Below are 25,683 nucleotides of genomic sequence, written 5' to 3' on the forward strand. Positions count from 1 at the left end.
TGTCGCTGGGGGATATGGGAGCCATCTGCAAGTGACCAGCACTCACACCTGCAGAGATGGGCAGCATGGTGTGCATGTGGCCACCCTCCTAGCCTGAGATGCACGGAGCCCTGGTGGTGTTACGCAGTAGTGAGCCTCACCCATGGCCTTCATGCAGGAGGAGCAGCAGGACTCAGGTGAGTTGAGGGCCGTGGTGCCAGGTGGAGACCTGCCGGAGGCCTCAGGGCTAGTGTTCTACCCTCCCTGGCCAGCAGAAGCCTGACGTGGGCGTCCACCTTGTTCAGGAGGTGAGTATGGGGTGTTGGGGGGACAGCTGGGGGCGTGTGGTCCATGAGGCAGAGAGATGAGGGCTGATCTGATTTGGGGGCACACATTTGTCTGTACCAATCAATAATTAAAAAGGCGCCCTGTTGGCCTTGGGTAATGAATCCAGCTCAAAGGGCTGGTGGCCTGCTTATGGATTCATGAGTCTACTCAGGAGAAAAAAGCTCTTTAAAAACCACCTACAATGTGGAAGATAACTTTTAAGAAACTCTATATCAGCATTACCTTTGTCAAGAAGAGCCAGATTGTGTGCTGCCCAGAGCCTTGCCAACACAGCTTTTTTCTGGCTTAGAGCTCTGGCTCTGCTGGTCTTGACCCCAAGCTGCTGACTTAATTAGCTTGGGGAGGGGCCTAGGCACAGATTGGCTTTTTAAAAGCTCCCAGGTGATGGTCACGCCCTGAGTCAAGGAGGCTTGTTCTGACTAAAAGCAGGGAGTGAAGTAGGCTGCGGCCTGTCTAAAGGTGGCATTCCTCTCCCCCGCTTCTCAACACAGGCTTCACAAATAAATCCTAGAATGTAGAGATGCACTAAATAGGAAGAGGAAAATTCTAAGTGGTTTGGAAAAATATGCACCATACTAGTCCCATCGGGCCAGCTTGCCCATTGTGTGCCCACCAGGGTCAAAGCCAGTTGTCCGACAGGTCTTCGATGTTGGTTGGTTAATCAGTAAAAATGGTGTCAGTTGAGGAGTATCATTGTGTGTGTGCTGGGGGGGAGTGCACAGTTCCCAGGAAATCACAGGCGAATGACCATCTGACCAGCCTGATCAAATCCCTGGCCCCTCATCAAAGATGTTCTTTCCTAGTGTCCGACTGCCCGCAGTATTCCTGTGTCCACCCTCGGCGGGCGCACCGTGACTGGGCTTGTCCCGGGCCTCCCCAGGGCACCTGCTCGGGGCGGCTGCTGACTGAGCTCCCTGGGGGTGAGACCTGACTGCTGCTCCCCACGCAGCCCCGCAAACTGCCTGCTGTGGGCCTCCCTATCCTGTGGGACCTGGACCCAGAGAGAGGCCCCATCTGGAGGGGAGACTCCCAATCCTGCTCCCCGCTGAGCACAAATGCAGCTGAGTGGCACGTGTCATCCTGCAGCTGAACCCTGGGGTCCTGCGTGACCACTGGCAGCAGCTCCTTTGGGCTTCTGCTTCGGGATGTTAAGGAGCTTGGAGCTCCTTTCCAGGTATCCGGTAGGGGCGAGCCCATGATGTAGGAGAGCCTCTCCCACTCTGAGCTCCCAGGACTCTGAGTGCTTCCTGCTTGTACACGCACCTTCCGTCACAGCCTGAGTTCTGGTGACTGCAGATGGCCGAAGCCAGCTCTCTTTTGGTTTCTGCTTTGTGATCCTGGGCAACTCTTCCCCGACTCCTCCCCAGGACCCAACTTGTTCGTTTCTTAACAAATTTTAGCAACTGCACTTACCGGAAAGCAGTGCCTTAAGCGGTCCAGGATGGGTTGTTTTGCTACCACCTTCCTTTTCTGGTAAACTAAAGAGGGGTCCCCCCAAAAAAGATCATTTATGTTGGCAGAGCACTGCTGTCCTCAAATGCTTCTTTTACAAGTTCCCTCTTGATCATCCAAAAACCCACTGACGAGAGGAAGTCTCCATTTGGCAGTTGCTGAAACTCAGGCACGCGGGGCCGGCTCGAGGTCCTGAGGCTGGCGCAGGGCCAGCGTGGGCCTCCTGTGGCTCACGCCTCCCGCTCCCTCTGTGTCCAGGGCTGGGCCCGGCGTCAGGGGGAGCTGAGCTTTGAACAGCAGCTCCGTGATTCTAGGCCCCCAGTGTCAGCTGCAGGAGCAGGTCAGAGGCTCCTGGGCTCCCAAAGAACCCATCAAAGAGTGTTCTGACTAGAAATGCACCCGTGGAATTGAAAATCGAGCAGAACACTTTCAAGAAAGAAAACAGGTTTACAGTAAAGTTAGAAAAGCCCAAGATGTATTGAAAAATAAAAGGCAAGTCTGACCATGAAGGAAAAGGAACCAGGAGTCCTTCCTTTAACAATAAAAATATCTTCATAAGCATCTTTCCCTTTTGGCTTCAGCTGCCAGTAGCTTCAAGGTACTTCAGTGTCCAACTGTTGTAACATTGGGTGGAGGGACCAGGATTGCAATAGACACACTTAACGCAGTCCGCAAAGCTCAGTTTCTTGGTCCTGATTACTGGAGAGGTTGTGGTCCAGCCTCTGCCTCCCAGGGCCAGGAACCTCCACGGTTGCTCTGCCCCCTGTGCTGTGTAGGATTGTGTGTCTGCACCCCCCTTCTCCACTGCCATCAAGTCTGTGAGCCCCCTGTGGGCAGGGACCCAGCCTCTGTCATTCACAGCCCCAGGCCCCGGCGCCCCGCTGGCCCCGGGCAGCCATGCAGATGAGAGGATGTTTGCCCAGGCTCATCACTGTCTCAAAGCTGCGGAGCCTCGTCCAGAAGAGGAAGCCGGCAGAGTTCTGGTATCGTTGCTGCAGCTGGTGTTGTGAATCAGGCCGACGAGCAGTGCATCCTCTTACCCGGCTATTTCACGACACCAGGGTTGCATCATACCCATCCTCTCCAGGCGAGCCTCGAGGGACCAGGGCGGACGTGGACGTGGGGGTGGGGTGGGGCGGGGCGTCTGTGTGCAAGATTGTTCTCTGTCCCACCAAGTCTCCGTCAGCCTGCTCCTCAGGATCACCTGGGGAGCTTTCCGATAATACGGATGCCGGCCCTCACCCGCTTCTCTGCCCCAGGCCCACAGAACCCCCAGCATGGGGCCACCGCATCAGTGTCTGTTAGAGGTTCCAGGGTGATGCTCCAGGCCCAGTGCAGTCGGGTGGGCCCCAGGGCTCACGGCGGGGCTGTCTCCTCTTACCTGACTGTTGCCGCAGCCCCCAGCCCTCCCTGGTCCCTGCTCCCCACACCACTGCTGCCTCCACCAGCCTTCCAGAAACAGATAGGATCTGACGCCCCAGCACAAAGGCCAGGCTCCTCGACCTGGCCTTTGAGGCCCTCCGCGTCAGGCTTCCCTACTCAGAAATGAGATGACCATTTCCCCCAGAGAGTCCTCCCTGTTCCCTTCTTCTCTCGAACCCCTGCCCTGCACAAACCCATGTGCTGGTTCTGTGGGCTCTGCCTTCAGAATATACCTCGACTCCCAACACTTCTCACCATCCTGCCACCCACAGCTACTCCCCTGGCCTGGGCACTATCATCGCACACCTGTGGTGGCCCTGAGTAGTCTTGCCTCCCTCAGTCCACTCTCTACACAATGGCCAAAGTGCTCTTTGAAAAATATAAATCTGACCATCACATAATAGAATATGAACTTCTAACCCTTGCTTATAAGGCCCGATGTTCCCCCTTCCATGTCTTAAACCCTATCTCCTTGTTCCCTCTATTCCATCCATATTGGCCTCCTTACTATCTTGAAGCCTCAATCACACTTATACCCCAGGGCCTTTGCACATGCTCTTCCCTCTGTCTGGAACACCTGTGTTCATACCTGCTTGCATATGGGTGGCTCCTTCTTATTGTTGGAGCTCAGCTCAAATTTCTCATTTTAAGAGAGGCTTAAATGCCCCTCCTAAAAAAAAAAACTTTGTTCTTTTAATAGCACTTATCACTAAATGTATTATAATGATTGCTTGTTTATTACTGTCTGTCTCTCCCACTAGAATGTGAGCTCCAGGAGGGCAGGGCCTTGGTCTTGTTCCCCACGGTGCCTCCTTTGCCCAGCACAGGGCATGGTATGCAGTAGGCACTCAATAAATGTGTGTGACTGAAGAAACAATCGGACCCCTTTCAGCTCATCTCCTATCATTTCCTCCCTCCTCCACCCCCCCCCCCGACGGCGTTGTGTGCTCCAGTCCCACCCCTTCCCACCCTTCCCAAACCCCGTGCCCCAGAACTCCCTCCATCCTTTCCTGCCCATCTCCCCTCTGGCTCCCCGCTGCTTCTCCAGGCAGCCTCCCTCCTCTGCTAGCCAGTTGTCCCCCTCTCCTTGCTGGTTTGTCTGCCAGGCTGGGCTGTGGGTCCCAGTCCCTGGCACACAGGAGGCGCACAATAAATGCTTAGGTGCCTCTGTGGCCGTGAAGACAACAGGCCGTCCTGTCCTCACGGTTTCAGCCGCCTGCGTGCAGGGTTTTTGCTTCTGGGGAGCTTCCTGACCGCTGGGCCTTTTGGTGCCTTCACTGCCCTGTTCTCTGTCCTTCTGAGAACCGGGAGATGCAAAGGCCCTGCATCGCTCAGCCGGGGGCTGGCGCTGGACGCGGCAGCTGTAACTGACAGTGGTGTAGGTGTCGGTGCCACTTTGCTGCTGGGGAAGCCGAGGCTCACTGGGGTCAGGTAACTTGCTAAAGACTCAGAATCTGACAGAACTGAGATGTGACAGCACAGAGCTGGGACTTCCGGAGGCCAGACCACAGGGCTTTGCTCAGGGTACAGGTGATTCGAGTCCCGGGTCTCAGACGTGAGGGGCTCTGGGGCCACCAGGAAGCCGAAGTCCCGGAAGGCGGGAGTCGTGTGCGAGCCAGCGCCACACCCCATCAGGAGCAGAGCCTCTGTGAGTTTTCTCGAGTGGATGCAGTTCCACCCAAGGGCGAGCATCCCCTTTCTCTGGGGTCTGTGCTTTGCGACAAGGTGTTCTGACAGCCCCTTAGCTGGCTCTGTTGAGAAGCCCTTTGAGGGGTCCTGCTCAAATCCCACCGCATCCCAGAGAGATGCGGGGGGCGGACAGGCTTCTCGGAGAGCCGTGTTCCCCACCTGGGGCTGGAGCAGACCTCGGAGCTGACCCAGGCCTGGGGATTGTGGAGGGAGGAGGAAGTGACTTGGCCAAGGTCACCCAGTGGATCTGTGGCCCCCCACGGCCCATGGCCCCCATGCTGCTGGAAGCCAGCCCTGGCCCCTTTCTCTTCTGAGACTTTAATTAGGAATTTTCCACAGCTGCCCCGGGACAGGGCATGCAGGATGGTGTAAGGGGATGTTGGGCAGCTGGGATTTTCGCCCGTCCAGTGGCAGTTTAAGAGCGAGGAGGTGATAAGATCTGCCCCGAGGCTGCGTGGGAGAGAATGAGTAACTCGCAGCCCCCCCACACACAGACAGGGTGGGGGCTGCAGGCAAGCTGGAACACTGACCACAACTGGGGCTTTGTCCTAGAGCCCTCACCTTCGGGGTTGGGCCAGACTCCTGCAGAGGCCTCCTGAGAAGGGGCTGGAAATCCTGAGAAGGAGCGGGCAAGCCTGGGAGTCATTGAGAGGAGCCCCGAGAAGAGTCTTTTTTAAAAACTAACACATGTGGTCAATATGTAAACTTTGCAAAAAGGACCACAGAGATCATAACCTTTGGGTTTGTCCTCAGGGCCTGTCGTCGTCAGCTCACCTCCATGCCTGGCTGAGCTGGAAGGGCCCGAGGAGCTGCTTTGCACCCTGTCCTTGGGGTAACTGTCAGCCAAGGGCTCCCACGGCAGCCGCTTTTGCCCTCTTTGGTTCTGGACTCCTTTCATTATTCATTCAACAACTGTTTGTCGAGGACCTACTCTGTGCTGTTCTAGTTGCTTGGGATTATCAGTGAGCGAGATGAGCCCAGATCCCTGCCCCTGTGGGCTTGCCCTCCCACAAGTTGGATGAAAAATATGTCCCCCATCCCAGAAAAATGCACCGAAGTATGAAAACTTGTCCACAATTTTGTGGGGCTCCTAGACCCCGCTGTGAGCAGCCTCATCTTGGAGGGTGTCTCTCTAATGCAGTTTCTGCTCTAACACCATCTGAGCATTTCCACGTGGCCCTAAAGTTGGGCATGCCTGTCCCAGGCCCCTCTGGGCCGGGAACGGGGGGAACATCACCAGCCAGGCAGGCCCCCTCTGTAAGTTCTTAGTCAATGAGTGCTGACTTGCTGTCGGAGGTCATGGAGCCCAAGGACTCCAAACATCTGATTGCTGGTCCTCCGGGGACCTGTGTGAGCCCCAAGAGGCCATTTGAGAGGCAGGGCAGGGAGGGAGAGAAAAAGTGACCCTCCATGTCCCCCCCAGGATGGCCGGAGCCTGAGGATAAGCCAAGCTCAGAAGCCTGGAGCTGGCGGTGGCCTTGGCTTCTCATCCATCCTCTTCCTCCAGAGGAGCAACTCGTCCTCCAAGCCTCCAGTCAGGGGTCTGCCCCAGCCCTGGACGTCCCCACCCGGACCCTCCTCCAGGGGCGGCTCTCCCATTGCCCTCACCACACAGCTCGCCTGGTCTGTTTCCATGCCCATCTCCCGCACTGACTCAGCAACACTGTGAGCGAAGCCTTGGGGCCCACTGTCTATGTTCCTGGCTCCCCTCACTGCTCACAGCATGCAGGATGGTCAATAAAGGTTTGTCGGGTGAATGGCTGAAAGATGCAAAACCCAGCAGGGGTGACAAAGAGACCTAGTTTTCTTTTAAGCTGCTAGACCACCCGCCCGGGAAGCAGACCCTGAGACACAGGTGAGCGTGCAGGGCATTCGCCAGGGAGGGCTCTTGGGTTGGTACCTCTGGGGAGAAGGGAAGGAAGCAGGACTGGGCAGAGGGAGGAGTGTGCTGCTGTGTGGACACAAAGCCTCGGCTGCCACAGGGGAGCTCGGGAGCAAGGGTGGCCCTTCAGAGCTGGGGGCAGGGCACCGGGCCTTTACACATGGCATCCCTCAGTCACTGGATGAGGCCCCAGGGGAACGGTGGCCACAGGCAAGGCCATCGCCATAGGGGCTGACACTGAGAGCCCTTGCAGCAGCTAGGGGAACGCCCACCATACTATCACCTCTCCAAACCCCGCCCCCCTTCTGTGTCACCCCCACAACTCAAATTTCAGCCCCACCCCTGCAATGGCTTCGGTGTCTCTGGTGACGAGGGTGCTCCCACGGCCACTGTGCATTGAGGCCTCGGGGCTGCTGGTCAAACTGGAGCCCGGCCTGGCCCAGTGCTGGAATGGGGCCTTTGCCCCCTGCCCACTGTGGAAGCCGGGGGCTCTCTGCCTGGGCTGGCCCGGCGGGAGTGCTGACTCCTTGGCCTCTGTAACCAGTGGCTCTATAGGCAGAGCCCGGGGAATCTCCGGTGTGGGGGATGGGGGGTGGGTGCCCAGTTGCCCAGCAGTCCACTGGCTGGCCACAAGCCCCAGGGGCTCGTCCGTCCACGTTTGGCTGCAGATCACACCTGGTACCTGCTGAACTCTGGTTTGGGGGCACTTGTTCATAGTGGTTTATACATCCTGAGATGTCTCTGGAAGGAGATGCTAGACTGGGAGTCAGAGGTCCAAGTAAGAGAGACTGACCTTTTGTCTACATACATGATCTTTTTATATGTCATACCATTCATCTATTGAAAAATACTAGAAAAATAAAAAAATAGAACTAACTACTACCTCCTAAAATGAGAGTTTTTGAATCTGCACACGGTGGGTCCTCAGGTCCTCAGGCCGTCTCTAGGGCCCCTCTGGTGAGTACTTCCTCCTGGGGTCCTGGCTGCAGGGGTCCCCTGCCCCCGGATTCAGAAGAGCCTCCCAGGCCCAGGGTCCAGGGTGGCTGCCCCGTGGCTCATGGGGAGGCCGCTATCTCAGCCATCAGACGGTGGGCAGGACGGCAGTGGGCACGGCTCCACCCCCACCCTGTGCAGGGACCCCGCTCACCAGCTGCGGGCGGTTTGAGCCAACCTCCCTGCCTCCTCCCTGCCGTGGGCCCAGCCTATAAAGCCACCCGGCATGTCCCCGCTGACCCTGGCCCCCTCCCCAACACCCAGAGCCACAATGGCCGAGCTGCCGGTGTCAGAGACGCCTGGGGACCCTGCTCTGTGCAGTGGGCGCTTCACCATCAGCACGCTGCTCGGGGGCGATGAGCCCCCCCAACCAGCTGCCTATGACAGCAGCCACCCCAGCCACCTGACCCACGGCAGCACCTTCTACATGCGCACCTTCGGCTACAACACTATCGATGTGGTACCCGCCTATGAACACTATGCCAACAGCGCCCTGCCCGGTGAGCCCCGGAAGGTCCGGCCCACCCTGGCGGACCTGCACTCCTTCCTCAAGGTAAGCAGTGTCTCAGAAGCCTGGCCACTTCCCTGCTGTGTGACCTTGGTCCAATTACCTAATCTCTCTGAGTCTCAGCTCTTGTCATCTGTGCCATGGGGATGAGTGTCTTCCTCCTGGGTCAAGGCCCAAATGAAATGTGGGCATGGATCCTGTGAAGCTCTGGATACATGTTGTCATGTATATTGTCCAGTCATTGGCACCCAGTCAAGTAATCTAGGGCTCCCTAGAGAGGTAGTGAGCTCCCCATCAGTGGAAGTGTGCAAACAGAGGTTGCGCATACCTGAAAGAGATGGGGAGAGTAAGGAAGGTCTGCGTCAGAGTGGGGGCTTGCTGGGTTTGCTGCCTGGGAGGCTGGAGTCTGGAGGGTGGAGGACTGGGAGCTGGGTTGTCATGACTCCTGCCTGACACGTGGCCCCTGGGCTCCCCGCAGGAAGGCAGCCACCTGCACGCCTTGGCCTTTGACAGCCGGCCCGGCCATGAGATGACCGATGGGCTGGTAGAGGACGAGGCAGGTACCGGCGGCGAGAAGAGCCCGGCAGAGCCCGTGCGCTTTGGCTGGGTCAAGGGGGTGATGGTGAGTGTGTGCGGATGGAAGGTCCAGCAGTCGGAGCGGGAGCCAGGGCTCCATCCAGGCTCAGCTCTGGTCCTCAAGGCCTAGTGGCCAGCGCAGCCCAAAGGCCTGTCCTGGGCCTCAGTTTCTCCATCTGCATAGTGACCTCAAATTTCTCTGGTTTTGTGCTTCCTGACCCCCCTTTACCCTCTAGACTGAGGCCTGGCCCTGGGGATGATCGCTTTTTGGCTATGCACTTGTCCTGTTTCCTTGGGCAAGTTTCTTAACCTGCCTCAGTCTCCTCATCTCTGAAATGATGAGCATTAGATGAGTCAATAGATAAAGTGCTTGGATCAATGCCTGCCTGGGTGTTATTAGAAGAAACTGTGTTTCCCCAAAAAGCCACCAGGAGGCAGCACGAACCCACAATTCCTCGAGTTGGTGGCTTTTCTCTCCGTGATGGGAAGCGGAGGGTTGATGGGGCCAGAGCGGGAATAAGTCCCAGACGGTAGAGTGGACGGGCGGGCAGGAGAGGCGGCAGGAGGGGCAGGTGGGTCTCTGGGTTTCCCCCTTCCCTGCCTCACAGAACCAGAGGGGCGTTGAAGGGGGAACCCACTGAAGTGGGTAAAGCAAAGAAGGGACCCAGGTGTCCCCAAGGCCTAAGTGCCCCATGTCACGGCTTGACAGGGGTCAGGGACTTGTGTGTGTGGCCTTGGGGTGTCTGGCCCACCCAGTGGCCTCTGACACCCGTCTCCCCCCAGATCCGTTGCATGCTCAATATCTGGGGTGTGATCCTCTATCTGCGGCTCCCGTGGATCACGGCACAGGCGGGCATTGGTGAGTGCCGCCTCAGGTGGGGAGGGGGAGAGGCGCGCTGAGTCCTGGTCCTCCAAGGCCCCAGGGAGCAGTCTTGAGCTTCGGCTGCAGAGACCACGGGCCCCTGCAGTGACAGAGGACAGGGTGGTGTGGAGTCAGCAGGCCTGAGGGCTCCCCCTGGCTCTCCTGGCCCTCAGTAAGTCACTGGACCTCTTGGAGCCAGCTCTCACTGCAGAATGTTGGGTTAGGGACTCACTGTCTGCACAGACCAGGGTTCAGATTCAAGCTCTGTGGCATGCTGTGTGACCTTAGACAAGTTCCTTAACCTCTCTGAGCCTTGGTTCCTCATCAGTAAAATGGGGATGATAACTGACCCTACTTCACAGACCTATTGTGGGGTTCCTACGATGCTTCTATGATGCACATACAACAGCACAGGGTTTGGCACCCAGAGGCACTCATCAAGTGGTAACTCATACTTTATTTTTCATTATGAAAGGATGGGAGCTTCCTTCCATATCTGGTGATCCTTTACATGTTGGCTCAGCAGCTCCCTGGCTATTCAGAACATACCAGGCGGTAGACAGAGACCCATTTTTCAGATGAGAAAGCCGAGCCCAGAGGAGGGAAGGGACTTAGGTCATGTGGTGACTCATTGGCTGATTCGGGTTCCTCACATGGCTCCTCACCTGGGAAATGCCCCAACTGACCGCATCCCCCCACCCCCACAGTCCTGACCTGGATCATCATCCTGCTGTCCGTCACGGTGACCTCCATCACCGGCCTCTCCATCTCGGCCATCTCCACCAACGGCAAGGTCAAGTCAGGTGGGCCCCACTCCACCCCACCCCTTCTGTCCCCTACTCCCAAGGTCTTCCTCTTGTAGGTCCCCCAGTCTTCACCCTGGGAACGGGTCTCCGAACCACCGCCACCCCCACCAAGACTGGAATGCCCCAGGCTGCTCCTTCTGGTTCCAGGAGAAGGCTGGGGGCAGGCTCTCCGCACCCACTGGACAGCCTCGGTCATCTCCTGTGCTGTGGATGCCATGGGCCCCATGGACACCCTCTCCCAGCCTCAGTTTCTGCCTGCCCCAAGTCCACCCCAGCCAGCTGACTCCCCCAGCTTCACAGCTCCTGGCTCTGTCCCCAATAGGTGGCACCTACTTCCTCATCTCCCGGAGTCTTGGCCCAGAGCTAGGGGGCTCCATCGGCCTCATTTTTGCTTTCGCCAACGCTGTGGGTGTGGCCATGCACACTGTGGGCTTTGCAGAGACCGTGCGGGACCTGATCCAGGTGAGGCTGGGGCTGGACCCCAAGCAGAAGGAGCCAGCAGCCCATCTCATTCTCCTCCACCCCATCTGGGACGGGCGTTCCTGCCCCTCTGCCCAATTTTGCCCATCAGGGACCAAGGCCACAGTCTGATCCCTGTGGGTGACAGTGACGATCTCATCAAATAAGACCATTCCCAGAAGACCCCTTCAGGGGAGCCTGTTGCCTGTAGGGCCGGATTGTTCAGGCCCACATAGCAGCCGCTTTGTAGGATCTGTCGGCAGGGAAGGTGCTGAGTTTGTGTTTTCCTGTGAGAGGACACCCATAAATGAGGGGGATCACGGTGGAGGCATCGGGGGGCGGGGTTCAGAGGGCAGCGCGCAGCCCGCCTGTTCCCCTCCACCAGGAGCACGGCGCGCCCATCGTGGACCCCATCAACGACATCCGCATCATCGGCGTGGTCACTGTCACGGTGCTGCTGGGCATCTCCCTGGCCGGCATGGAGTGGGAATCCAAGGTGAGGGGAGGATGTCGGCGAGGGGATGTGGGAGCGGAAAAGCAGGAGTCACAAGACCTGGGTCCAGGTCCTGGTTCTGCCACTTCTTGGGTGTATTAGCTGGGCTTTAAGTTCTGCTGCTGTGACAAGGACACCCTAAGGAAGGGGGCCTTAAACAAGAGATGTTTGTTTCTCTCTGATGTCACAGCCCAGGTGTGTGTGGCTCCTGAGGTCAGGCACCCAGACTCTTCCCGTGCTGTGGCCTCTCCCTCCCTGGGGTGTGGCCCTCGTGCGCCTGGTCTGTGACGGCCACCACTAGCACGTCCACAGTCCGGTCTATGGGTGGGAAGGAGGGGTTCCTTTTCCCTTCCCTTTCACGGCACAGCCTGGGAGCTGCACGTATCCCTCTGCTCACATCCCATCCGCCAGAACTTGGTCCACGGCCACACCCTGCAAGGGAGGCTGTGGAAAGCTGGTCTTCCTTTGCACCTGTCCGGCCAAAACTGAGAGGCTGAGCACCAGGAAATGAGGGAAGAAGAGACACTGGGCTGCAGCTGGCAGGCCTGGCCAGACCAGGCCCCACAGCCTCTCCTCCACCCCCTTGCTCTGACCTGCAGCTACGCCAGCCTCCTCGAGGTTCCTTGTGCGCCAAGCTGATGCCCCCTGTCGTTCTGTGACTCACTCATCCTCCTCCTTTAGGACCCTTGAAGACCCCTTCCCAGGCCACCCTGCTAAAGTAGTCCCCAACCCAGTCCCCATCGCACCCCAGTTCTTACTCTGGATCCATCTTCCTTATTTATCAGCAAGACAAGGCTTATTCTGTCACCAACTCCTAGAACAGAGCCTGCGGCATAATGGGTGTTGAGTGAATGAATGAGTGATTGAAGGAATGAGTGAGTGGGGGAGTGAGGGACCTGGGCAGGAATGAATGAATGAATGAATGGGGGGTGTGGGATCTGGGCAGGTATGCATGAAAGAATGAATGGGTGAGTGAGTGAGTGGGGGCATGAGGGACCTGGGTAGGTATGAATGAATGACTGAGTGAGCGAGTGAATGGGGGAGTGAGGGACCCAGGCAGGTTCTTCCCTAATGAATGAATGAATGAGTGAGTGAGTGAGTGAATGGGGCTGGGGGAGGGAGGGACCTGCCGGGGTCCCTGAATGGGCAGCCCGGCCTGACCTCTAGTGTCTTTCACCCCCAGGCCCAGGTGCTCTTCTTCCTGGTCATCATGGTCTCTTTTGCCAACTACCTGGTGGGGACGCTGATCCCCCCGTCAGAGGACAAGGCCTCCAAAGGCTTCTTCAGCTACCGGGGTAAGTGCCAGTTGGGGCCCCTGCCCATGGCTCTGGGGACACGGACAGTCTGCCCGCTAACCTGGCCCTTCTCAGGGCACCAGGAGGAGGGGACCCCCGACTCCCATGGCCAGGAGCTGCCCGCGGAGCCCCCTACCTGCCCGGCAGGCCCAGCGAGGGGAGCCAAGCCCTCCAGACGGCCCTGACTAGGCCTTGGTTTTCCAGGCGACATTTTTGTCCAGAACCTGGTTCCCGACTGGCGGGGTGTGGATGGCAGCTTCTTCGGGATGTTCTCCATCTTCTTCCCCTCGGCCACAGGCATCCTGGCCGGGGCCAACATCTCCGGGGACCTCAGGGTGAGCAGGACGCCCATCCTTCCCGCTTCCTGGCCATGACCTACCGGGATCTCCCGCTGGGCACTGAGCTTGGCGCTGAGACCATGGGCTGAGACCAGAGCTTCTAAAATCCAGTCCAGTCAGCTCAGCTCAGTCCAGGCCAATCCAATTCACTTCCATCCATTCTGCTCAATTCTGAGCTTGTTGATGGGCTGCACTCTCGGCCTTGAGGGCGGCCCCAAAATGGGCGAGTCTCCTCCCTAGTTCCTGGGACTCTCAGCCTAAGGGGAAGATCCACCCAGCTTGACCTTCCAAACCCTAGAGCGGGTCATGCACATCTTTGCAGGGCTGACATCCTCCCAGGGCCCTCCACTGCCTGATGCAGGCAGGCTCCTCAGCTCGGCATTCAAGGCCCCAGCCCACTGTCACTTTTCCCATGACCCCTGCCCTGGCCCCAAGGATCTAGTGCTTTTCCCGTGCCCCCGTATCCATCCTTCATGCCTCTATCTCTGCCTCGCTCTCTACCTGGGACTCCCTACCTTGTTTCTTTGCCTCGCAAAGTTCTGTTCCTCTTTCAAATACCACGTCTACCCTTACATCTCTCCCAGCCCTTTTGCCAGAGCCAGGGTTCCTGTAGCATAATGATGTCAGGCCATTTATGTCCTTGTCTCCCCTACATCTGGAGAACTGAGACCTACCTCTGCGTCCCTGTTCCCAGCTAAGAGTCGGACTCATACTAGATGCTCAGTGTGTGTTTGTTGAGTGAAAAGCGAAACGTAGTGAATGGGAGATGTTTGAGCAGAAGCACCAAGTGCTGGTGAGCTGGGGAGGAGGAGACACTGATGCCGGCAGGTGCTGCACAGAACTTCTGGGGGGAGATGGGGCTGGAGCTGGGGCTTTAAAAGATGTTATAGGAGGATCAGATGGTGAGGAGGCCCGCTCTGCGCTGGAGACCCTTACCTGCCACTCCCACTCAAAAGGTGCTTGCTGGTGCATTTTCTCAAATGCATTAAGAACGTGCATTGGAGGCAGTCTCGAACCCTGGCCTGGCTCTAACTGCACATGCCCGGGTGGTGCCCAGCAGGCCTGGAAATCACAGAGTGGCCGTGTTTGCCGGCTCCTCTCCCTGCTCCAGAAACAGCCCGCAGAGGCCTGGTGGCCTGCCCTGAGGTCCCCGCAGAGGCCAGGCTGGTGCTCAGACAGGCTGGTTCCCCTCCCAGCCCCGTCAAGGACCTTTGCAGCCGGGGGACTCATCCAGATGCTTCATCAAGCTCCTTAGGTTCCTGACCAGCCCAGTGTGCAGCCGTTGGGCCAGGCAGCTATCCCGGGGCTGGGCAAGGGGGCCCCTTGGCTCTGTCCTAAATGCCCTCAAGCCCTAACGGGGACCTTCCCTCCTGGATCCGGCCCTCTGCCTTCCTGTGGGACAGTGTTCCCCAACTGGAAAATGGGACAAACACAGCCCCTGCTTCCAGGGCTGGGAGTGCAGATTCGATGAGCTAGTTTACGTAAAGGGCTTAGGACGGTGCCGGCACAGAGGAGGGCTAAGGGCTGGTTGTCAAGGTCACGTAAGTGCTAAGGGCTAGTTCTCAAGGTCGTCTACGTGCTAAGGGCTGATTGTCAAGGTCATGCTCACGTTTACCACGGGGCTGGCACGGTGCCTCCTTCTTACAACATTGTCTGGGGCAGCTGTACAGGTCTGTGCTGTCATCGTGTCCACAGAGGAGCAAACCAAGCTCAGGGAGGGTCAGGGCTGGCCGAGGGCCACACTCAGGTGGCAGAGGGGCTGGAATGCAAGTTTCTAGGACAAAGAGGCCTCAACTTTATCACAAGAACTTTATCATTCAACGAGTATTTTTTGAGCACCTGCTTTATGCAAGCGTCTTATGACTACAGCAGTAAACAAGACGATTACAGGCAATCAACCAACAAATAAGCGAAATGTGTAGTGTGCCTGACGGTGGTGAGTGACAGGGAGAAATAAGCAGGAGGCGGGGAGTCTGCGGGCGTGGGGTGGAGGAGCACGGCGCAAACTGAGACGGGGTGGCCAGAGACCTCTGAGGAGGCTGTATCGGAAGGAGACCTGAAGGGACGATGACAAAGTTGTCCCTGTTACTCTGAATCGCTTGCATTTCCCTGACCCGTTGGCCCTTGCAGAGCGATCTCGTGACCACATCCTCACCATGACCCTGTGACGTGGCCATGGGAAGCACTATTAGCTCAATTTTCTGATTGGGCGACTGAGGCTCAGAGACAGGGGACTTCCTAGTGACTGATGTGGGATCTGTGCCACACCTGGTATTGTCCCAGGGTGTGTCCCTGAGCACAACACAGTCCCCACCCCTAACTGCTCACGTTTATGGGGACCGGCCGTGTGCCACGTTAGCTTCTTGTTTCACAGAGGGGAGGGGCACTGAGGCTCAGAGATCTTAAGGGGCTGGTCCCAGGGCACACAGCTGGGAGGAGAGGGGCTGGGATGTGGACCCAGAGACCCCTGTCTTGTGAGCTGGCTCTGAGATTTCAGACCAAGATAGGAGAGCAGGATGGAGGCCTGGTGGATTCATTTCCTGGGGCTGCTATAACAAATCACCACAAACTTTGTGGCTTAAAACCATAGAAATTTATTCTTGCACATTTCTGGGGCCAGAAGTCCAATACAGAGGTGTCAGTAGGGCCATGCTCCCTCTGAGGGCCCTGGGGGGGATCCTTCCTGCCCCTTCCAGCTTCTGGAGGCTCCTGGTGTTCCTTGGCTTGTAGCCGCATCTCTGCGATCTCTGCCTCTGTCTTCACATGGACTTTTTTCCTGGTGTCTCTCTATGTCTTTTCCTTTTCTTACAAGGACACCAGCCACTGGATTTAGGGCCCACCCAAATCCAGTATGACCTCATCTTAACCGATTACATTTGCGAAGACCGTATTTCCAAATAAGGTCATATTCTGAGGTTCTGGGTGAACATGAATTCTTGGAGACACTATTCAACCCACTGGAGGTGGGATGGGAGGTTGACCTGGTCTGTTGGCCTTGAGACCAAGGACTCCGTGCTTCACCTAGTTGGGCCATCCTGGCTCTCAGGGCAGGGCTGGCTGGACGATGACTGCAGGGCCCCCAAAGCAGAGACCTCAGCCAACCTGGGCGCTCCAGAGGCTCCAGGCTCCCACCAGCTCTACACCTCTGTTCCCTCTTTTCTCTGGCCTGCCATGCCCTTCCTCCCACCCCAGTGGCCTCAGAGCTACCTCAACTGTTCCCTCCACCATGAGGCCTTCCAGGGTTCCTGGCAGGGCGCCCCCCCCCCCCCCCCCCCCCCCCCAGTTCTCCAGCTCACTGTGGTCGTCCCTGTGGCAGGTGCCGTCTGCCCTGTGTTGGCAGCATCCTGCCTGTACTTTCTCCCCTTGGGCCGGGGGTCCTCAAGGGCAGAGTCTGGGGCCTGGTCATTGCTGGGTGACCGTGGGTCCAACTCAGGCCCCCAAGCGTTCGAGGGAGAGAGCTGGATCGTTGCCGCTTTGTTTTGACCTGCCGATGAAGCTGAACAACGTCTCGGTGCCTCCAAGCTTTGCGATCTGTGGTTTTACCTGCCGGCTGGGTGGTGAGCAGAGAGGCCAGGGAAAGCTCGAGAGGTTTACAAATTACTTCCTGTGCCAACGTGGCCTGCCCCTCCTGCTTGGGTCTATGCCCCGGCGGGGGGGGGGACTTGTAAAAGTCCCAGCCTGTGTTACTCCACCCAGGATCAGCCCCTGAACCCGAGGCTGTGGACCTTGGTGTGGCCCAAGCCAGCTGAGGCTCGGCGAGCGGGGCCGTCCTCACAGCTCCCTGGCCTCAGTTTCCCCACCAGCCCAGTGGGGATGCCCTGGCCACTTCTCGGGTAGATCAGTTTGAGGAAGTGCTTAGAAGAGTGAGCACGTGATGTATGTGTGAAGCTTTGCTGTTACTGTCAGGAAAATACCAGCAGAGTTCTTCCTCGGAGGAGAAGGAGAGAGTCTGGGGCTTGTCTGTATATTTACTACAGTGGACCAGACAGATGAATTGGTGCGTAATGGCTATTAACACGCATCGAGCGCTGCTAGGGAGCCGGGCCTGGTCTAGGAGCTCGATGCCGATTTGTCTGTTTCGCCAGCATCCCTGTGAGGCTGGAGGGGCTGAGGCGTGACAGGGCAAGCTTGCAGCCCAGCTGGTCCCCTGGATTGACCCCAGGCAGGCTGGCTCCAGAGCCCTCCACCCTCATCCTCCCACCCCCCAGAGCAAGCCTGGGCCAGTGTCCTCGGGGACAGGCATGGAGCTGGTTGGAATTCTCTCCCTGCCTTGGGCTCCCAGGATCTGGTCTCAGCCCACGACCTTGGTCGTGTCCTGTCCTCCCTGAGGTCCTCAACCACCAGGTCCCTTCCTCTCTGTTTCCCGGGAAGGGGGCCAAGGTCAGGGCTTGCCCTCCCCCCAGCCTCAGATAAGGGTGGGGCCTGGAAGGAGGCCCAGAGGCTGCCTGATGCCCCCTCCCCACTCCCCCAGGACCCCGCTGTAGCCATCCCCAAGGGAACGCTCATGGCCATTTTCTGGACCACCGTCTCCTACCTGGCCATCTCAGCCACCATCGGTAAGTAGCCAGCCCAGACCACTGATGGGGCCACAGGCTGGGGCGCAGCTCTCTACAGAGACAGCCGGGCCAGGAGGACATGGCAACCCCAGGAAGTGGAGCCTCCAACCTTATCTTTGGGGGGCACCTTGGTGGTGACCAGAACATCTTCTCGGGGGGTAGTTTATGGTAGAGATGCGGGGTTCAGACCAGGCTCCTCTGCTCCCCTCAAACCTGAAGTTCCAGATTCACAGGTGTGAAAATCCTACAGGACAAGCAGTGCTCCAACTCTAGGAACAGTAATAATAACGACAATGATGGTGATGAAGATGATACTAGCAACTGACGTACCGCGTGCCCAGCCCTTTACATGCTTTATCACATTTAATCCAGGCGCTGTCATTTCTGCCACTTTACAGAGGAGAAAATGAGGGCTCAGAGAGGTTAGGTGACCTGTCCAAGGTCACACAGCCACGGCATGGTGGAGCCAGGCTTTGAACTCAGGCATGGTCTGTTGACACTTGCCTTTCACTGAGATCCTCACAGGTCCTCTGGCTCCCAGGAACCCCCTTGGCCCAGGTCCCTGCCAGTCAGGACGTGAGACTCAGGTCTATGCTTTAAGGAGGACGTTGCGGCCTTAGATGGGTCGCTTGAGCTTGCTTGCCTCTGTAGAGTGGCAACGACCACAAGAATAATCGTAATACCTGCTTCCCAGGGTGGTTAAAGAACTTAGCACAGTGCCTGGCACGTGGTAAGTGCTCCTGCGTGTTAGCTATGTCACTGTCACTGTCATCGTGGTCTTTGCCTGGTCAGGGAAGAGCTGGCCCATCGGCAGCATCTTGTGCTCTGCAGACGCAGCCAGCACTTTGGGGGTGGGGGGAGGAGAGGGAGGGGAGGAGCGAGACCTCCCATGCCCTTCTTGCTCCTCAGGCTCCTGTGTGGTTCGTGACGCCTCGGGGGACCTGAACGACACGATGACCCCCGGCTCTGGTGCCTGCGAGGGGCTGGCCTGTGGCTACGGCTGGAACTTCACCCACTGCTCCCAGCAGCACAGCTGCCGCTACGGCCTCATCAACTACTACCAGGTACCCATGGCCTCTGCTGGGAAGGCTGCCCCCCTAGACGTGGGGAGGGGCCAGGCGACGGCTGGAACAGGCTGGGGTGGATTTGGTTTTGGGGGCTGTGTCCTGGGCTTGGGGGAAAGAGGTTCCGGCTCAGGTGGGGGCCCCTGGGTTTAGTTCCTGCCTCGGTGGGCACTGGGATCCCTGGGGGAGGGTTGATCCAATGGAGGCGTCAGGACCCAGCCCCTGCCCACAGTGGGGACTGGGGTGCCTCAGGTGGGGGCTCTGGGCCCAGCCCCCACTATGGGGGCCCTAAACCCCGTGTCCCCGCAGAGCATGAGCATGGTGTCCGGCTTCGCACCCCTGATCACGGCAGGCATCTTTGGGGCCACCCTCTCCTCTGCGCTGGCCTGCCTCGTCTCTGCCGCCAAAGTCTTCCAGGTGAGGCTGTGGGGGGTGGAGTCTGGGAGGCCCAGGTACCGGATCCCCAGGCGACTGCCACAGAAGCCTGGAGGCGTCATGTGACAGGGATGTCTAGACTGGAGGAAGAAGGGCCAGGGAGCAAACTCTTGCAGGGAGCAGCCCCCTCCTGCCCTGTCCCGCCCTGAACCCCGCCCTGTGCAGCCGGGCACCCCGTCTGCAAGTCCACCGCCCCGGCTTCACTCGCTGTGATCGGCTCCTCTCTTTGTCCTTTCACTGTCTTCATGGGGAGGTGGGGAGACCACTCCCACTTCACAGAGACAGAGCTGGGACCCAGATGGGGGGCGTACCCTGCTGAGGTCACGAGGGAGCAAGGGGGGGCTGGGGTCCAGGTGGCTGCAGGGGCCGGGAGAGGAGGGGGCAGGGCCCAGCCGGTGGGTGAGCGTGTCGTGCTTTGCCCACAGTGTCTGTGCGTGGACCAGCTGTACCCACTGATCGGCTTCTTCGGCAAGGGCTATGGCAAGAACAACGAGCCGGTGCGCGGCTACCTGCTGGCTTACGCCATCGCTGTGGCCTTCATTATCATTGGTGAGAGTCTGCGGGGCACGTCAGGGCTGGCCCCCTCTCCTGGCCGGTGGCCGTGAGGGCCACAGGCAGGACACCTCTCTGTTCTGCTCACCTTGGCGCCCTGCGGCCCCCAGGCCTAGCAGGTAGTGGGCACTCAGAGACTAACTCTTCAGTGGGTGAGGCCCTGGCCGGAGGGAGACTTTGGGGGGTCAGGTGGTCCCTCCCCACCCCACTCCTCCCCCAGGCCAGGCAGGAGGACTGTTCTATGTTGTTAGAAGGGACCCTACCTGCTTCTCCTGGTTCTGCACTCCCACGTCCTGGCAGCCGGGATCCCTCCTGCCAGGTCTGAATTAGCCCCCAGGACACTTTTGGAGCACAGGACAGCTGATAGGTATCCTCCGGAGCTGATACGAACAGCTGGATCAATGTCTCTGCAGGGTATGAACTAGACAAACCTCATTTCTCGGCCCTTGAGCTGCTGGACCCCTTGGGCCTCAAGGGAGGGGATGCCCTCAGAGAAAGAGCCCAGAGAATCAGTGAGTGAGACCGCCTCTCTGTCCTGGCTTTGCCACGTGCCAGCTGTGTGACCCTGGACAAATCAGTCACCTCCCTGAGCCTCAGTTTCCTCATCTGCAAAAGGGGAGCAACAGTGCACAGCAAGTGTGTCGCACATGGGCAGGAAGAAACCATATGTGTATGGACATACACACTTGCACACATATATGGGACTGACTTAGCTGACAAGGCAGACCCCGCTAGGAGAGAGGTGGTCACGCTGAGCAAGGGCAGTGGCCATGCCACAGTGTGATGTCCCCCGGGCCCCACTCTGTATGCAGGAGTGGGGTGGGGGTCTCCTGCTGGTGAACCTCCCCAGGCTGGGAGGGCCTTCCTGCCACAGCTGAATCCCCACTACTCAGGCCAGCATCACCAATCCAGACCCCTCCCCTAGCGGTCTGGTCACTTCCACGCAGGGGAACTTTTCCAGACCCTGGATGCTCCTGGATCACAAACCCAACGAAGGGGCAGCAGGGCCACACCCAGGAGCTGGAAACATCTGGTCGGTCTGGGTGTTCCCCCACTCAACTTGCAGTTCCTATCACCACTCCCGTTCAGATTTGATGTCCTTTTATCTGGGTGGTTCTGACTGGACTTCAGACTGAGGACCATGACCTCGGATGCTCGGGGGCGGGGTTCTTGTGGATTCGGTGGAGTCATGTACGGAAGCCCCAGCACAGGAGAGGTGCTTGTCTTGTTTTGGGATCCCCCAGAAGCAGGCCCCCCGAGACAAGGATTCACACGCAAAAGTGTGTCTGGGGGTGCTGGGGGCCGTGGCAGGGGAGGGGCACCGAGACGGGGAGGGGAGGAGGCAGTTCTCGAGGGGTTTCCTCTGTGGGTGGAAGTGTGACGCAGTCTCAGAGTCCCAGAGAAAAGATGACGCGTGTCCTAGGTCACGCTGTAAGATGTATTTCTTACCGTAATTTGTGGTCACACAAGAGTGCGACAGCCACTGCCCTGGGCCATCCCGTAGCCTGATGGGCTTTACTCTCACACAGCTCTCCATCCTCTTTAAAGCCCCCAGTTTACAGTCTACCGAACATCTGCCCTTTGAGCTTCACGAAATGATGGACCCATTTCATAGATGAGGTTGAGACGAGTTGAGCCTTGGTGGCCTGTCCGGGGTCCTCCACTCTGCGAGGGTAGGGGCCAGGCGGTTCCTCGGTGGGGCTGCCCAACAGACTGTCCTCTCTCTCCCTCGGGTCCCTGAAGCTGAGCTCAACACCATTGCCCCCATCATCTCCAACTTCTTCCTGTGCTCCTACGCTCTCATCAACTTCAGCTGTTTCCACGCCTCCATCACCAACTCGCCCGGTAAGCCACGCCCTCCCCGCTGCGGGAGGAGGCGCCTGGGGCTGGGGTATGGAGGGGGGAGGGCAAGGCGGATGGAAGTGGGCAGACCAAGGTCACCCTTCAAATCAAAAGCAATTAAAGGGACCATTCATAGAATAATAATAGCCACTATTCTTAAGCAAGCACTTACAATGTATACTGGGTATGCATTCATGCCCTGTTTACAGTGTGCAGAGATTTTCCTAGTGCCTTCCTGCACCAATTTTACAGGAGTCAGGAGTCTGACTCCCCGGAGAGGAGAGACAATTGCCCAATGGCACAGACAGGTTGTGCACGTGGCACAGACAGGTTGTGCACGTTGCACATTGCGCAACTCTAGTCGTTGCTGTTCAGAGGTGTCATAGATTTACATGTTTATTATGAAAATTTTCTGGCAGGCGGCAGTAAAGAGTCTGCAGGATGACTTTTTCTAATTAGTCCTAAATCGCTGATAAGCCGGTCACCAGGCCGCCTTTTCTATAGACCAGAGACCATGGTGCCCCCAAAGCGTGCCATGGGGCAGCTGCCCCTAGTGGTGGCCCTGGCATGGCCTCCAGGGGTGGAGCCAGCAGAATCACATCCTTCCCCTCCATGTCCCTGCCTTGGCTCCACGTGAGCCATGGGAGCTGGTGCTGCTGCTGGTGTGTGGCTGGCTTTGGCCGGAGCTAGACACTTCCTCTCTGGTGTAGTCTGTCAACATGGCAGAGCCCTGTGGCCAGCCAAGGTGGGCACGTGGTCCTCCCCAGCACCTCCAGGCCCAGCCCCAGGATTCAGGGTGGCTGGGAGGGTGGGCACAGGCTGGGATCCTGGCCCAGGGCACTGTGGGCATTGCCACCCCGGCCCCGCCCGGCAGCGCTGGCCCAGCAGGAAGCCCCCGAGTGCTGAGCGGGCCCCCGACCTGTGCCCCGACCCAGGATGGAGGCCTTCGTTCCGCTACTACAGCAAGTGGGCGGCACTGTTTGGGGCGGTCATCTCCGTGGTCATCATGTTCCTTCTCACCTGGTGGGCGGCCCTCATTGCCATCGGCGTCGTCCTCTTCCTACTGCTCTACGTCATCTACAAGAAGCCAGGTGTGTGCTCGCGGGCTGCACGGGGCTCAGGGGCCCCCATTTTTCCCAGAGGGCCTACCCTGGGCTCTGGCCCTCCAACCTCGTCCCTCCCCGTGAGGCGGGAATGTGCCTACTCAGAGCCCACGCCTCTACTTCTGGGCCACCCCCGGGCACCCAGGACTCTGGAATTGCCGGCCCAGGTCCATCCTCCTGAGAGTGGCTGGCCCGCTGGTGGGCACACCTAGGCCTGAGGTGGCCAAGGGCTGGCTGATGGAAGGGCAGTGGACAAAGCGCGGACACGTGGGCAGGAGGGCTGTGTGCCCACAGGCAAGGATCCTGGGGTGACCTGGGGGTGGGATGCAGAACTCCAGGAAGCCTGGAATTCTAAATTTCAACCTGGCCTTCCAGGTCATTATGAAGGGCTGTTTGTCAGCGGGGGAGAATATTTTGTGAAGTTTTCTACCTTGATGTAATTTTGAAATATGTGGCCATAGGGTATGTGCAAATGTTAGGAACAGACCTCGGCCGTCCACCTGCCGGGTGGCTCTGCTCCCCTGGGTGCTGGCTCCTGAAGAAGGCTGGCATCCCCTCCCTCTGCATGGCTGGTTTCTCCCAGTCGTTTCTAATCTTGCCCTCACCCCCACGCTCAGAGGTGAACTGGGGCTCCTCGGTGCAGGCCGGCTCCTACAACCTGGCCCTGAGCTCCTCGGTGGGCCTCAACGAGGTGGAGGACCACATCAAGAACTACCGGTGAGCACAGCCTCGGGGACCCCGCCTGGGACCAAGGGCTGGCATGGCCCAGCTCTGGGGGGCTCTAGGCCAAGACCTGTCACCTGCCCCAGGCGGGGAGCAGAGGCAGAGGAGCACCACCCAGCAGTCAGGAGGCCGGGGTCCACATTGCCTGATGGGGACCAAGCAAGTCGAGTCACCTCTCTGTGCCTCAGTTTCCATAGTGGAACATGCTCTTCCAACTGCAAAGGGTGATCCGGTGTTGGAAATCCCAGGGCAATCATTCACAAGGCCGATGGGATGAGCCTTTCCTGGGCGCTCGTCAAAGCTATTCCCCTCCTTGGCAAGGAGAATCGTGTGCCCAGGACCCACTTTCCACCAGATGGCAATGCTAACGATTGTCTGTACCTATTTACGTTGCACTTACTATGAGCCAGGCACTGCACAAAGTCCTTACGCAGCCTCGAGACAACCCTGTGAGGTATATGAAATTACTAACCCCATTCACAGATAAGGACACCGAGGCACAGAGAGGTTAAATAACTGGCCCCAGGTCACACAGCTGGTGAGTGGCCAATTTCTTCTGGCTCCGACTGAGTCTGGTAGTGGCCCTTGACCATGACCCTCAGCTGCCTCTCAACACAGAGACTGAGTCACCCACCCAGGTGACACAGTGAGCTCCTAAGGGATGGGCCTCCCCACTCCTAGTCTTTATTCTTCCCACCACCATGCTGGCCTGGGCAGGGCAGGAGCGCCAGGTGGAGCAGGGAGAAGAGGGGTTTGCCCGAGTGGATCCTGAGCAGGAAGGACAAGGGGAGAACCAGCGTGGTGGCCACCAAGAGAGCTGGAAGGGCCCCAGAGTAGCCCTGAGTCACAGACGGGAAGACGAGGCCACGGGGTGGTCCACCTCTGTGGGAGGAGAGGCGGCAGAAATCCCCGGCACCTGCATTTGGCATCCAGATCCTGGTGGGCCCTGTCCTGATGGCTCATGACCTTTTCCCTTCCTCTCCTCAGCCCCCAGTGCCTGGTGCTCACGGGGCCCCCCAACTTCCGTCCGGCCCTGGTGGACTTTGTGGGCACCTTCACCCGGAACCTCAGCCTGATGATCTGTGGCCACGTGCTTGTGGTGAGTGCCCCCTGCAGGTGGGGTGGGGCGGGGGGGTGTGGGGGCGGGGATGGGTGGGTGCGGGTGGGAATGGGGGCGCAGGGGCTGCAGAATAGCAGAGCCGGGCGGGGCCCCGTGCCAGCGCGGTTCTCCTTGCTTCCCTGTCCCTCCCACTGGCTGCTCCCCGCTGCTCTGCCTCTCCTCTGCTCCTTCCATCTTCCTCCCCGCCTCCCCCCTCTTCTTTCCTGCCCCAAACTCTGTAAAGGGAAACGGACCCTCTGGATGCTGCTGAGCCCATGGGGCAGCCTCCAGGGTAGAGGAGGGAAGAAGTCTCAGGTCAGAGGGCAAAGGCAGCCCCTGATGTCACCTGCCCCCACCACCCACAGGGACCCCGCAAACAGAGGATGCCTGAGCTCCGGCTCATCGCCAACGGGCACACCAAGTGGCTGAACAAAAGGAAGATCAAGGCCTTCTACTCGGACGTCATCGCCGAGGACCTCCGCAGTGGCGTCCAGATTCTCATGCAGGTGCCGGGGTTCGGGGCTCCCCCTTGGGATGTGCTAACTGGTGTGACAGCCTGGAAGGCGGGACATCCTGAGGGGCTAGTGGAAGCCCTTTTTCTGCAACAAGAGTCCCGCCTCTCTTGCGTCTCCAGCTATGCTGATTCAGGGCACTTTCTAGGGGCGCCCAGGGCCTGGGGACACTGACTTGGAAGCCTGTGGGGCTGTGAGACCATGGACAGATCTTGGTTTTTGGTTTTTTAAAGATATAAGTTGCAGACAGTAAAGTGAGAAAACATTAAGTGTATACTTTGATAAATGTTTACATACACATACCGTCACTCAGATCGAGATCTAGAACATTCTACCGGGCAGTTTGTTTTACTGCTCAGTTTTCTTGTCTGTAAAATGGGAGCAGTTGTTAATTCTGAGTCAACATATGGGAATCCTTTTCAATAGTTTTAAATTTTTCTCAAAGTTAAAGGACAAAAGAGCAGACAGGGTCTCCTTCTGGGGTTATGAAAACATTTTGGGGGTAGATAGAGGTGATGGTTGCACAACATTGAGTATACTAAATGCCACTGAGTTATACCCTTTAAAATGGGTAGTTTTATGTTATGTGAATTTCACCTCAAAAAAATTTTTGAACATTAACAAAGGAGAGAAAAAGCGGTGGCATAGTGGTTAAGCTTGCATGCTCCTCTTTGGCAGCCTGGGGTTCCTGGGTT

General features: G+C 58.1%; 1 protein-coding gene and 1 non-coding gene across 3 annotated transcripts in view; both read left to right on the plus strand.

Moving 5' to 3' along the window:
- The first annotated feature begins 2,766 nt into the window (after nt 1-2,766).
- Nucleotides 2,767-2,850, plus strand: MIR138-1 (microRNA mir-138-1). Its single transcript, NR_032811.1, has one exon. It is a non-coding gene; the product is annotated as a microRNA mir-138-1 (primary transcript).
- Nucleotides 2,851-7,864: 5,014 nt separating this feature from the next.
- SLC12A3 (solute carrier family 12 member 3) overlaps nt 7,865-25,683 on the plus strand; it is a 35,758-nt gene continuing 17,939 nt past the window's right edge. The window contains exons 1-18 of one of the 2 annotated variants that reach the window (XM_014738434.3): nt 7,865-8,318; nt 8,752-8,895; nt 9,633-9,708; nt 10,419-10,514; nt 10,840-10,979; nt 11,362-11,472; nt 12,653-12,764; nt 12,969-13,099; nt 17,574-17,658; nt 18,568-18,722; nt 19,032-19,139; nt 19,583-19,706; nt 20,123-20,221; nt 21,453-21,554; nt 22,487-22,642; nt 23,272-23,371; nt 24,365-24,476; nt 24,842-24,982. In XM_014738434.3, the coding sequence (XP_014593920.2) occupies nt 7,992-8,318; nt 8,752-8,895; nt 9,633-9,708; nt 10,419-10,514; nt 10,840-10,979; nt 11,362-11,472; nt 12,653-12,764; nt 12,969-13,099; nt 17,574-17,658; nt 18,568-18,722; nt 19,032-19,139; nt 19,583-19,706; nt 20,123-20,221; nt 21,453-21,554; nt 22,487-22,642; nt 23,272-23,371; nt 24,365-24,476; nt 24,842-24,982 (2,319 nt within the window). In that variant the 5' untranslated portion in view covers nt 7,865-7,991. The remainder of the gene's footprint in view (nt 8,319-8,751; nt 8,896-9,632; nt 9,709-10,418; nt 10,515-10,839; nt 10,980-11,361; nt 11,473-12,652; nt 12,765-12,968; nt 13,100-17,573; nt 17,659-18,567; nt 18,723-19,031; nt 19,140-19,582; nt 19,707-20,122; nt 20,222-21,452; nt 21,555-22,486; nt 22,643-23,271; nt 23,372-24,364; nt 24,477-24,841; nt 24,983-25,683) is intronic. The other variant, XM_005608274.4, reaches the window with a different exon arrangement.

This window comes from Equus caballus, chromosome 3, assembly GCF_041296265.1.
Source record: "Equus caballus isolate H_3958 breed thoroughbred chromosome 3, TB-T2T, whole genome shotgun sequence".
NCBI classification, from domain to species: domain Eukaryota; kingdom Metazoa; phylum Chordata; class Mammalia; order Perissodactyla; family Equidae; genus Equus; species Equus caballus.